This window comes from Centroberyx gerrardi, chromosome 20, assembly GCF_048128805.1.
Source record: "Centroberyx gerrardi isolate f3 chromosome 20, fCenGer3.hap1.cur.20231027, whole genome shotgun sequence".
In the NCBI taxonomy this organism is placed as follows: domain Eukaryota; kingdom Metazoa; phylum Chordata; class Actinopteri; order Beryciformes; family Berycidae; genus Centroberyx; species Centroberyx gerrardi.
Genome location: NC_136016.1, coordinates 5,117,709 through 5,131,311, shown reverse-complemented (window position 1 = coordinate 5,131,311; position 13,603 = coordinate 5,117,709). Strand labels below are relative to the sequence as shown.

The 13,603-nt window shown below is 45.0% G+C and overlaps 1 protein-coding gene across 1 annotated transcript in view; it reads left to right on the top strand.

The window, feature by feature from the left end:
• The window catches only part of dnah9 (dynein, axonemal, heavy chain 9), a 102,628-nt gene that overhangs the window by 25,653 nt on the left and 63,372 nt on the right, over positions 1–13,603 (top strand). The window contains 9 exon segments of the mRNA XM_078290633.1: positions 1,669–1,825; positions 2,997–3,101; positions 6,030–6,187; positions 8,157–8,295; positions 9,758–10,045; positions 11,558–11,768; positions 12,198–12,325; positions 12,710–12,818; positions 12,983–13,130. Of these exon segments, the coding sequence (XP_078146759.1) occupies positions 1,669–1,825; positions 2,997–3,101; positions 6,030–6,187; positions 8,157–8,295; positions 9,758–10,045; positions 11,558–11,768; positions 12,198–12,325; positions 12,710–12,818; positions 12,983–13,130 (1,443 nt within the window).

Genomic DNA, 13,603 nt, shown 5'->3' with positions numbered 1-13,603 from the left:
AGTTGTCTATGGCTGGTTACCCCGGTGTGTTCACCATCCGCGGCACTATAATTAGGCTAAATGAATCATGCACTCTAATCTATAACAGCAGCAGGAATGTTATTGGCACAAGGTTAGCATTCGCTCAATACTTACTGCAGGATCTCTAAAGCCTGCGCCATTATGCAAAATGTCAAGAATATTTTAGCCAGCCAGCACACACACAGAGAGGGAGAGAGAGGGGGAGAGAGAGAGAGAGACTGATACATAGCTGTTTCTCTTGAAAACAGTGTAATAAAACAAGCCACCTTCGCGACAGCCACCCAGGCTGCCTTCACACCCTCTTCTTCTAGGTGCTTTTAGATATTCCGCGCAGGACATCCTTATCCAACCACCCAGACGATTGATTATGAGATTTTTGGCCATATTTCAGGGGGGAGCCATAAAGCCGGTTGGCAACGGTATCCGAATGATGCACTGTATACAGATGGGATCGTTTGTCTTCTCCGAGCTTCCGCCTCTCGTTACGCTTTCCAATATTTTCCCCCCTTCCATACATCATCTATTAACCAGCTGCTCATTAAAATCATCGCCGTATTGATATTCAAGGCAAAACATTGTGTTTATCCCTTTGATCAATAAAGTCTTGATTGTCTCCATCAGTTCACGTCCATGATGGTGCGGGGTTTTATTGATACGAGATTGGCAGGCTGTTTGTTAGTCCTGACAGGTTCTGCGGGAGAAGCAATCACTGGTGTTGGTAATCAGCCTGTGTGATGATCAAAGCACAGGAGAAGATTATATTATCATATAATGAGGTTATGTACAATGATGGTAGAGCAGACATCAAGAGTTTGCCAGAGCAGGTTGTAAGATTGCGGTGTTTATGTGTTATTTGTATCATTTAACAAGGTGTGAGTGTGTCTGACCCTTTCAATTTAATTACAGCTTTTTCTACTGTTGCACTCACTGTAAGTCAGTCTGGACGATGAAATGTGGCAGCTAATTTCCCCAAATTCTTTACCCATTTATTCCTACACACACACTCATGTTCGTACCTATGGGCAATTTAGAGTCACTTGCTGTGATAAGGATACTGACATTATCACGATTCCTGTTGTTGGTGGATTTTTGGAACATATCGAAGGTAAGGAGTTATTTTGTGTGTGAAGTAACACCACTTCCCCGGCGCCGGTCTGTTAAAATTCAAGCTGTTTGGAGGATCATATACATGCCGAATTTACCAGAACATCCCACCGATTAGTAATAAAGTCTCAAATTATATTTTGCGATGTGTGTTTTTGCCGATAAGCAAGGCAAAAACAAATTGCCAGATCTTTGAATGGACCTTGGCGTGGCAGGAGGGCCTTTATACAACAAGAAAGACATCAGCCTCAGTTCACTGCTGTGTTTTTGAATGCAGAAACCTGCTGCCGTGGCTGTTCACTTTGTCTCACTCAGTACCATTCGGAAACCTGTGCTGATATTTACTAGTCATATTATACTTCAGTAAAGCAGAAATATTACACATTTAACCTTTAAATGCGCCTGTGTGAGTATAGCCAAAGCCCTTCATTGTAGTGAGGTGGAAGGCAGCAGCCTTGTCTTGATCTTCATAAATGGAAGTCAGTCAGCTTTTCTGCTGTCTGGAACTTGATGTATATATGCGTGTGTTTCCACTATATTTAGATGCTACATCACTCTGACCCAGTCCCTCCACCTGACTATGAGCGGCGCTCCGGCGGGGCCTGCGGGCACGGGGAAGACGGAGACGACCAAAGACCTGGGACGGGCCCTCGGCATCATGGTCTACGTATTCAACTGCTCGGAGCAAATGGACTACAAGGTACTGAACGTGTGTGCGCACGTGTGTCTGTCCCTATGCGTGTACTAGCGGTCCATATTATGCATGTTTCTTTTAATTTCTGCCTTTGTCACCGGTACGCTATATAGTAGTTTTCATTAAAGTAGTCACCCCATCTCTACATCCTTCTCTTTTCATCTTTCCTCTTTTCATCTCTTGTTCGCCCCACCAACCCCCCACCGCCACCCCTCCTCCCCTTGCAGGATGAGCCGATTAGTTAAACCCTGATGGTTACGCTTATTCTTCGACTAAACCGCGTCATAAACGGCCTCTCGGCATTCATCCCGCACCCTGCTATTATGCACACTCACATATCCGCGCACATACTTGTACACACACACACACACACACTCCCTGCATATAGAGCGGTCAAGGGAGACGTAAACATAATCTTCTGATACAGCTTGTTCCCGCTTCCCCAGACAGAGGCATCATTACAGTATACAGGCATACAGCGCCCCCGGCTATACACACTGCAGCAAGGTGTCAGAAAGAGGCGCTAATATACTCCTGTAGGAACGGAGGCACTAGAAACTCTGTCTTCATCGCGCACGCTGTTACACACACTCATATTCAGGTATGCACACACACACACGCACACCCACATTGAATCAATCCTCCCGTCAGCTCTGGTTTGCGTCAGAGAAGGTTTCCTCGGCCCTGTAATTGGGAAGAAAAGTCAGCTCCCTCCTTCATCCCGGGCCCGGCGGCTCTCCGGAGGGCTGTTCACCCGCTCTGAAGCCGGTGTTTTGTGTTTGGAGAAAGCTAAAATGTGGGTGGTCGGCATTTGAACCATCTTCTCTTTCTCTTCTTCTTTCTGTTGCCGTCAACACCCTTCACCAGATCCCCTTGTTCGAGCAGCGCGGGCCCTTGTTTGCATACCATTATTATTCACCTGCTCGCAGCCTGCCGTGCGCTTAATGCAGATCCTGCGGCGGCCGCGGCGAAGTTGCACGTCCTCCCGTATATATCTCTGTCTAATTGGCGAAACGTCTCTCAATCTGTCTCGGCGCTCGCCTTCTCAGTCAGACTGAGTCGCCGCCGGTCTGCCTGCCTGCCTGCCTGCCTGCCTGCCTGCCTGACTGACTGACTGACTGATTGTCTGTCTGTCCTACATTGTTAATCTGAACGTCTGTCTCGGTCTGTCCGCCAGTCCTGTGGGAACATCTACAAAGGCCTGGCTCAGACGGGGGCATGGGGCTGCTTCGACGAATTCAACAGGATCTCGGTGGAGGTGCTGTCTGTGGTGGCCGTACAGGTGAGAACAAGTCCAGCTCCACTACCTCTCGAATCCCACTTAGGCCCAGATTCATTAAGACTGTGTTGCGAGTTTTAATCTTAGGCACTAAGATATTTATACAAGTCAAGTTGTGGCGCAAACAAGCCCTTGAAAGAAGCAAATAGCCCCTTCATCACCGATTGCAAGCACAAATTGCTTCAGCTGTAAGACTAATCCTCCAAGGCTGGCACCTTTGCGCCCTAAAGCTCCTTTATAATTGGAGCGTTTTCTGATCTGATTTGAGATTCTAGGATGGAAAAACCCTCTCCTTTGCTTCCTGGCTTGCTCACAAACCTCACAACACATGACTCTTTGAGTCTGTCTACTCCCAATTGGGAGTTGGTGTTGGTGTACAGAGATTTGCATATAATTTACATATGCAGGACCATTGCAGGTGCAAAGAGGCTTTATTTTTTGACCAGCTTTCCACTCATTGTGCAGCGTTAGTGAATAGCATGGCTTTCTGATTTGGTCATGTTGGTGACATAGCATGCACTCTTCCCTGAGCAAACCTTTAGTGAATTTGTGCCTTAATAAGATAAGATAAGATAAGATAGCACTTTATTAATCCCCTTGGGGAAATTTAGGAATATACTGTATGATATACTGTACATTCACCCGCTACCCAGGTATCACCTCAGATAGCCCATTTTTTTTTTACAGCTCCAAAGAGTTGCCAAGCTCTCAGTATGGATAGAATGGATCATTTTGACATCTTCAGTGGCTTGGTAGTGTCACTGGTTTGGTTCTACCCTCACATCTCCTCTTCCTGCTTAGTGACAAGTAAAGTTAAGAAAGACTTATCCTTAGTTGCTTATTCTCTGTGTGTGCATGTATACACACCGAACCATGTGTACTCTGGGGGACCTTGCTAGCCCTTTGATTACGGGGCTCTTTGGAGAAATCAGGCATATTCTGTGTGCTTCAGCTGATGCTTGCTCTTCTGTTATCTTGCATTCTATTATCTTGGATCAAATGGATCCTCTCTTTGCAGCTTCATGAGTCCCTCTCATGTATTCACATCCCACATGCTGCTGCCCCAGACGGAGGGGGGTTCCATGCAATAGTAGCATAGCGAAAGGTATACAGTTGATATGGATGCTGATTATGATCATGATGATAATGGAGATAGAGCTCCTCAAAGGCTCCTCGTGGAGATGCTGGATCATTATTCATTGCCAGACTTAGCAGCGCAGTCAGTTCCCTGCCCTTCCTTCCCTCTTTAGCGGCAATGAAAGTCAAGCAGTGCTCTCCGTAAGCTATGGAAGTCTACAGTACTTAGAGAATTTTAAAGTGCCAGAAGAATGGATGGGCGTTTGCGTGGCATAATGAATAATAAATCACCGCAGCTTTACGCGTGGAGAGGCAGACCTTGGAAACGGGGGAACGCCGTTTCGGGCCCGCTTCGGAGGCGGCGACGGCGAGCCATCTCTCAACGAGGCAGTTGACGGCGCGCACGCCTAATCCATCCTCTTAAAGTGGGAACAGGCGCCATTGCGTGGCGACATCTTCGGCTGCCGGTCTTGTCTGCTAACACAGGTGGTGGGAGCAATTCTACATTAGATAAACCAGAGGCAAACAGAAGGCCGCCAGACGCAACTGTATGGAGATAAATTGGTTAAGTTCTGCCCCCCCAACCCCCCCTCACCCCCCTACACACACCCTCACCCCCCTACACACACACCAACCCAGCCTCCAGCCCACATAGGCCTGGATTGTGAATAAATTCAAGCCATAGTAAGGCAGTGTGTGCATTGTGCTACCTCATATCTGCACATTCAAAGAGACAGCAAAGATTCAAATTGGACCCCACAGGATCGCGCCTTACACTTTCGCAGCAGCTTCTGTTTTTGAAGTTTTTTTTTTGGTGTTTTATTCTGCTTCTGTCTGTCCCTGTAGGACGGCAGCGGTGGTGCAACGCCATTTTCACATCTCATAAAAAAAAAAGCCCTTCTGATGGATCCCGCTAAACATTTTTGCAGCCGTTCAGTTTGTTTTTACCGTTTTTCTTTTTTTTGGTCTGCTTTCCCCGTTGTGTCAGTATGACTGACTGATCTGTAGCTGAGTACTCGTCTGTGAAGACGCGTCCCTCCTCTCTTCTGCTGTCGACTGGCTACGCTGCCTTACCGCATGCATGTTAAATTCATAAAGCCGGCTTTTTTACAGGCTGGTGTTCGGAGTTCGGGCCAGGACGCCGAAAAGTTAATTTTATGATATCTCATTCAATCATAACCTAGACAAGCAGAGCCTTGTGTCAGGGAATGAAGTGTGTGTAAAGTTGGCAGTTCATCCATCCAGTAAACCCTGGCTGATAGCATTCTCTTATTATTGATGAAATTGTGTCCCTGAAAAAAAAAGTGCACGCTGCATAACAATTTGACAGACTGTTACAAATTGACTCGGGTATGTGCTATGTTATATTAATGATATGCTAATAAGCGATACCGAACTTGCTCAGGCTACATTCCATGCGAGTGTCGAACCATAATTAGTTTGAAAGATTTTGGGAGGGGGGCGTGACGATTAATTCCTCTCCTATAACTCCTTTGTGTGTCTTCTGTTGGGTTTGTGTCACCTGTGCATTATGGATGGGACGATATGCGTATCTCACAATGCGGTTCTATATGCGATATGGGCTTCAAGATTCGATACAACCATGATACGATGTGATAAATAAAAAGTTGACTGTACAGAATTATGTTTATTTCTGAGCCACAAACCTTTCTAGCGATGGCATTGGCTTGCTAGAATGTAAACAACAATTTAAAATTGTCATTACCAAGTGAAAATAATATAATTTGGATAGAGAGTTTATGAAATTGTGATGGCCAAGAGTCTCATTTGTGATTACTACAGCAGAATAAAATGCGATATATTGAATTTCGATATATCATCCCATCCCTACAGGTGAAAAGCATCCAGGACGCCATCCGGGATAAGAAACAGAGGTTCAACTTCATGGGAGAGGAGGTGAACCTTTGCCCCTCCGTCGGCATCTTCATCACGATGAACCCGGGCTATGCTGGCCGGACCGAGCTCCCCGAGAACCTCAAGGCTCTCTTCAGGTCGGTGAAATGACCAAACCAGTAAGGGTGCTCCAATCGATCGGCCACCGATCGTTATCGGCCGATATTCGTTCTAAATAGTTTGATCGGTTGTCTCTATAAATGCCGATCAGAAGCGTCAAACAGATGACGCAAAACACGCAAGACAATTTCTCTACGCCGCTAAAATGGCTTCACTGGTCTGGAAGTTCTACCAGGTGTCTGAAAAAGACAATAAATTTGCAAAAATGTTAGGGAGAGACGAGTTGGGAAGAGATCCAAACAGAAGTAGTCTCTTTGTGCGTCTGTCTCTTGCCCAGGACTCGTCTGTTCGCCTCCCATTGAGAGCCTAAGTCCCTCCCCTTCCGCTGTCCCCCATGGGACCTTATTTTGGAGAAAAAAATGTACGGTAGTCAACGGCAAGAGACAAATAATTGTTTGATCCCGTTTGAATTGTGCCATGAATTACACATATGATGTTTTGTCAATTTAAAAGATAATTTTGCAAGTCAAGAAAGTCGCAGTTTGTCGTAAAACAGTAAAGTAACGTTTAGTTTTGTGTGAAACAGCTCAGTGAACTACATCTCTCGTCTCGCACAATATACGTCACCAACACCAACATGGAACAAAACATACGAAACACACAGGCATCGCGTTAACGTTAGCCCCCACTGTACTAAAACTATCCTAAACCAGTTTAAATCCATTCTTACTGTCTACCTTCCAGGTTGTGTATAATACTCCTGCTATCTGAGAGGGACTTAGCTTCAGCGGCTCTGGGTAGCTTGTGGAGAGAGAAAGTTATGACGTCACTTACACGACTTTTGGGTGTGTAGTCTTTCTAATTACGTATTTTCACAGTCTATAACTTCAACAGTTTTACGACAAACTGCGACTTTCTTGACTTGCAAAATTATCTTTTAAATTGACAAAACATCATATGTGTAATTCATGGCACAATTCAAACGGGATCAAACAATTATTTGTCTCTCGCCGTTGACTACCGTACATATTTTTTCCGAAATAAGGTCCCATGGTGGTCCACCGGAAGGGGAGGGACTTAGGCTCTCTATTGCACACGCGGGCGTGAGGGATATTTTTTTTTCCATGCCAAGAAGACGACCGGCTGAATTCCCAAAAAGAAGAACTAAGGGTTATTAACGTTATTCGGAATACAGCTGGGTTTCCGAGACTAGCAGATTAGCTGTATATAGGCTACTGTAGGTGCTAGTCAGTATCCACTGAGTGGACTGAAAACGTTAATATTTACTTTTTAACTCTGACCCTGAATGTTTGCTCCCTCAATCCAGATTAATATTGAAAAATATTTTATGTTGCAGTTTTTATAGTCTCGTTGGAGTTGGAGTAAATTGATAAAGGCCCTGGGTTTTCCGTCTATTGGAATTGATTTTTGTTGCCTCAGTAGGCCTATATATAATTTATTGTTCTAACTTGGTGTGTTGTGCACATTTAGCTTTTATTCTAATTTTTATTTTATAAAATTGTATTTATTTTATTCCACAGGAAAGCTATATTTGTTAAGCTCTAAGCTGCTCCCAATAACCAAGAGTAGGCTGCTATGGTTTAAGTTGTGTCTCTAAGAGAGAGAGTGGAATATGTTGCACATGTTGCCTGCCAATAAAAGGTTGTCAATTCATGATACTTTCTCATCTCTTAATTTTAATACTTAATATACAATGTTGTTAAGAATAGTTAAATAAATAAATAATGCTATACGATGAATAGAAGGCTTCAAAAAGACCCCGTGATCGGTGATCGGTGATCGGTATCGGCCGATACTGCTTTCAGCGATCGGTGATCGGCCCCAAAAATCCTGATCAGAGCACCCTTACAAACGAGCAAATATACACACTCAATGCTATGCTGCTGGTGAAACACCGACTATCTGGTATCTGTATCTATCTGGTAATACGATCCTGCACTATCACTGAGCTCGTTTTCATGCGTTCTCTGTGTGTTTTTCCTACAGACCATGTGCCATGGTGGTGCCAGACTTTGAGTTGATCTGTGAAATCATGTTGGTGGCTGAGGGCTTCCTTGAGGCTCGAGTCCTCGCTAGGAAGTTCATCACCCTCTATACGCTCTGTAAAGAGCTGCTGTCCAAACAGGTACTATAAGCAGGTTTCCCACGGTCATGACAATCCTGGAAAGGTTATGGAATTTGAAAATTTGTTTTCCAGGCCTGGAAATGTTTTGGAAAACTGTAAAATATCATTATATTTTTGGAAAAGCCATGACTTTTTAAACACTGACTGATGGTTCAAGATGGGATTAAGGGACCAAGGCAAATTGCTAATGTTACCACCAGGCAATATTATGTTTTCATGCCCTGTAGTGCAAAATATTGTAATCAATCTTTGGCACAGGAAATATGTTTTTTAGGCAGGGTAAAAATTACAGAAGGCCTTTTTTTGTTCACATTTTAATTTTCTTTTTAGTTTTTACACATCAAAGGTTGCATGTCATATTCGTCATTGTTCAAGTTATAGCCCACAGTAAAACACATTTTCACTGTTATAGCTTTTGTAAAGGTTGCTTTATAAATTACACCACAGTAGTACAGTCATGAAAAATTATGGAAAAGTTTTGGAATTTAATTGTAAAACAGGTGAGGGAAGCCTGTGTAGGCTTGGTTAGATGTTTCGCCTCTGATACGGCCAGAAAAGGCCAGATCCATTTCCACTTTAAAGGCAAACAACAACAGACATCATTGTTCTGTTCATATTTGAGCTTTGCAGAGGCTTTTGATAAAGGAGTGACTCAGAGCCGCCACGCAACAACTGGAATTATCTAGTCCAAGTGAATGGACCCAGTGTTCCATGCATATGAAAAGGAGGCTGCGGGGTGTTTGGACGCTATTCCGTTTAAACTCTTCTTCTTTCCTCTTTTGAAATCCTATTGTGGATGTTGCACCAATATTTTAATTATTAATAAAGTCATAAAGTCACTTGCAGTGCTGACTGATTGTAACAGTGGAGCCCATCGACGGAGGTTAGGGATTTTATGACCCTTCAATTATGGATGAATATCCTGTGATCGCAGGCCTGTTTAACTGTCATAGCACAGTGCTTCCCATTTTATAGCGGTTTTATGAAGCTCGAGTTCTTTTTGTAATGAAACAGACATTTTAAATATCACCTCAATTATGTTGTTTAGCTTTCTGCAAAGTTGTTTGCCAGAGTTTCAGAGCAAGTTTGCCAACATTAGCAATTTAGTGGTAATGAAATCAAATGATAATGAACAGACTGCTTCTCTAAGCTGTATTCTCAAGGGCTGAAACTGCAAATCCATGGAAGGAGATTCAAAAAACGACTTTCCTCCGTTGAACAACTGGTTCATCGTTGCAGATTTAACATTACATAAATTCTGTTGACTGGTCTTATGCAGATTGTCAATGTTCTTGTTCCCGCCACTGAGTAGGCATCAGTGCCTACTAATAGAGGACATTTAAATGAATTTCAAACAACTAAAATTTTTGAACTACTTCTTCTTATGTTCTTTGGGGGAGCTGAGATGATGCATTGTGTCTTTTCCTCCCTCTCTCTCTCCTGTATATGTTTCTCACTGCAGGACCACTATGACTGGGGCCTCCGAGCCATCAAGTCAGTCCTGGTGGTGGCCGGCTCCCTGAAGAGAGGCGACCCTGGCCGCGCGGAGGACCAGGTGCTCATGAGGGCCCTGAGGGACTTCAACATCCCCAAGATCGTGACTGACGACATGCCTGTGTTCATGGGGCTGATCGGAGACCTGTTCCCTGCGCTGGACGTCCCCAGGAAGAGAGACCTGGACTTCGAGAAGTACGTCAAGGAGTCCGTTCTGGACTTGAAACTGCAAGCCGAGGACAACTTTGTGCTCAAGGTGATCTCGATTTACCGACCGCCCTCCTGGCAGTCCTCATCTCATACTTGTCCGCCGCGCTTTATTGAATTCTCTTTTGATTACCACTCAAGAATCTAAACGTTCGTCCCACAAGAGCGCGCGCTGATCAGCAAGCCAAGGATGAAGGCAAATACACTCACGACTTGTCTGTGAACTGCCAGCAAAGCCCCCAAATGGGGCTTCATCTTTAACAATTTCGACAGATATTACAGTTGTAGCGCTTTCATTTAGATTTATCTTACTTCTTTCCAAAAGCTATTTACCTTGTGTCATAGTGTTTCAGTGGGAAATAGACATTAGTGTCACGCAAGTCTGCAGGATCTGGATGAATCGGGCAAATATTGCAGGAACCCGACGGTTCGCTACAGCGAGAGTCCGGGTGCCCGAGCTGCTGACCTAATTCTAGTCATTATATTACATACAGATACACACACGCATGCACACACACACACACACACAATAGAAAGCATTATATGTCAGAGACAGATGAACGCAGGACCAGGGGAAATAAGTGCAATCTGCCTCAGGTCAAATAGACACAGGAACCACATAATAACACTCCATCAATGGAGGCTGGCGCTGCACCATGCCACTTAACCCTGACATTGTGTGAGACAGCCACGGAAATAAACAAAGAGGAGGAGGAACAGAGAGAGAGACAGAGAGAGAGAGAATGGCAGGGCCGGTCAATAACAAGCATCCACCCCCAGAGCCTGAACTTTTACTGTCTTTGTTTGCGCGGCCGCCCTTTTGATTTCAGACAACGAGGGGAGGCGGCGAGGTGAGGGAGACCGCATACCTTTAGCTACCTAGTGGTAGCGTCGGTCCTCGGCACATCAAAGCCTGTAATCAGCCCGGGGGCCTTTGAGAGTCCAAAGCCGCCCGCGCTCAGGCTGAATGGATCGGGAGTAGGAGCGGCGAGGAGCCCAGTCGATGGCATTGATTGAGCATGCCAATTGTATGTTTGACTGAAAGTGGGGAGGAAATCTCTCTCTCCCTCTCCGTCTCCCTCTCTCTGTTACACACACAAACGGTGTCACCTCACATCTTTGAATGGGAAGGTTTTACACCCCGAGTCAATCAGATGCTCCAAATGTCCTGCGAGCACGAGTGTGTTAATTTGACTTGAATATAATGAGGGTGCAGACGGAAGGTGCCTGTCCTCCCTGTTTGGCTTGTGCAAGCAGCGAAGACGGCTCCTGTCCTCGGCTGTAGCCTGTGAACGGTGTACTAAGCTGCTGTGCTGCATTGCAGTGCGTCACACTACCCCTGCCATTCTGCATAAAATTATACACATTATGACCCACAATACTGAATATTCAGGATGAGTTTTAATACAATAGAGTGTAGCACCCAATAAAAGGGTACGCTACCCTGTAAAAGGTGTTTATTGGCATGCCGCATTATCAGTGTCCTCTACATGATGTAAACAAAGCCTAATCCAGAAGACCATTTTTTTAATCCCCCGCCCACTGTCTCGCTCTCTGCCAGGTGGTGCAGCTGGAGGAGCTGCTGGCGGTGCGCCACTCGGTGTTTGTGGTGGGTAACGCGGGCACCGGGAAGAGTCAGGTGATGAGGTCACTCCAGCGGACCTATCAGAACATGAAGCGTCGGCCCGTGTGGGCGGACCTCAACCCCAAGGCTGTGACCAATGACGAGCTTTTCGGCATCATCAACCCAGCAACTAGAGAGTGGAAAGACGGTGATTAATGAGTCCTTAAAACCTGTTTAACCTGTGTATTAAAATGTGTGTATTAACTCAGGATGGGACGATATATCGAAATTCGATATATTGAAATTCAATATATCGCGATACAAAAATGTGACAATACGTATCGTTGGGCAGAAAAATGAATCGCGATATTAGCTACATTTTATTCTGCTGTAATCACAAATGAGACGCTTGCCCATCACAATTTCACAATCTCTCCATCCAAATTATATTATTTGCACTTTGTAATGACATTTTTAAATTGTTGTTTACATTCTAGCAAGCCAATGCCATTACTAGCAAGATTTGTGCCTCAGAAATTAACAGAATTCTGCACAGTCATACTTTATTTAACGTATTTTGAGATAAGCATATCGTCCCATCCCTAGTATTAACTAATTGAAACTCTTTTTTTCCTAGGCTTGTTCTCTAATATAATGCGTGAGCTGGCCAACCTCAGCCACAACGGGCCCAAGTGGATCGTGCTGGACGGGGACATCGACCCGATGTGGATTGAGTCACTCAACACTGTCATGGATGACAACAAGGTGCGAACGATTTGAGTGGGCGTGCATGTGCGTAATTGCGCTTGACTGAAGCAGGAGGCGTCTCGCTCTGCTTATAGTCGCTATCTAAGGTCGTAATGACTAAGCTGTCTTTTGTTCACTAAATCAGGATACAGATGGGAATGGAAGTGTGATTTACTCATCTATTGACACGAGGGAGTAGTAAAATAGTAGTACCCTTATGATGTATCAGTACAGCATGTGCATACAGTACAATAAAAATAGCTGAGGACAGTGAGTGACCTAATCCTGACTAAGGCTTTGTGAGGGACACAAAAGAATAAAAAAACATGCTGAATTTCTAATCCCTTCAAGTCAATATTTCCCCACTGTATAGCATGTAAACGTCCTATCTGTCTCTGTTAGGTGCTGACCCTCGCCAGCAACGAACGCATCCCTCTGAACCCCACCATGAGGCTGGTGTTTGAGATCAGTCACCTCCGCACGGCTACCCCCGCTACCGTATCCAGAGCAGGTAGTCTCCTCTCCTCCTCCGCTGTCTGTCTTTCCTTCCTCTCTCTTGCTTTCTGCCTGTCTGCACTCTGACAATATTGCGTTTACATTGGATTTATATTCAAATGTCCTTTTTTGCGGGTGCTGTAATCGCTAAAATGCAACGATGCTGTTTTGTCCTCCCAGGCATCCTGTACATAAACCCAGCTGACCTCGGCTGGAACCCGCCGGTGTCCAGCTGGATTGACAGGCGGGAGGTCCAATCGGAGAAGGCCAACCTGACCATACTGTTCGACAAGTACCTCCCCTCTTGCCTGGATACCCTCCGATCAAGGTTGTTATTGTCATGTCCAATAACTTCATTTCAGATTTTTAAAGTCGCAAGGAAAATGGCATTTCGATGGTGTCTTCTGGTTGAAATAGGATGTTGGGGCAGGACGTAACTTGGGGAGGGGGGGCAGGTTGGACCGTAACAACCATGGAAAGTGACTCAGAAGAACTGGATGCTCGCCTGCATTCTATTGTAGAGGACCGCTCGCCTCCTCCGACACCTCGACATGAACAGGAAGCGGAGGAGGAAGAGGGAGAGGAGGAATATTTTGTTCCCGGTGTGAGGCCAAAAATCCAGAAAAATGCACCAGCGTACTATGTTGCCACCGGTATCATTTATAAAGTTGGGCAGTTGCAGGGTTTATATAATTCGAGAGGGGGGGGGGGGTGTTAAAAAAAATCGGTGACAGTTTTATTGGTAGGAATTTTTATGTACACCTACTGGTAAAGCATGAAGTAACCACTAATATTACAGTT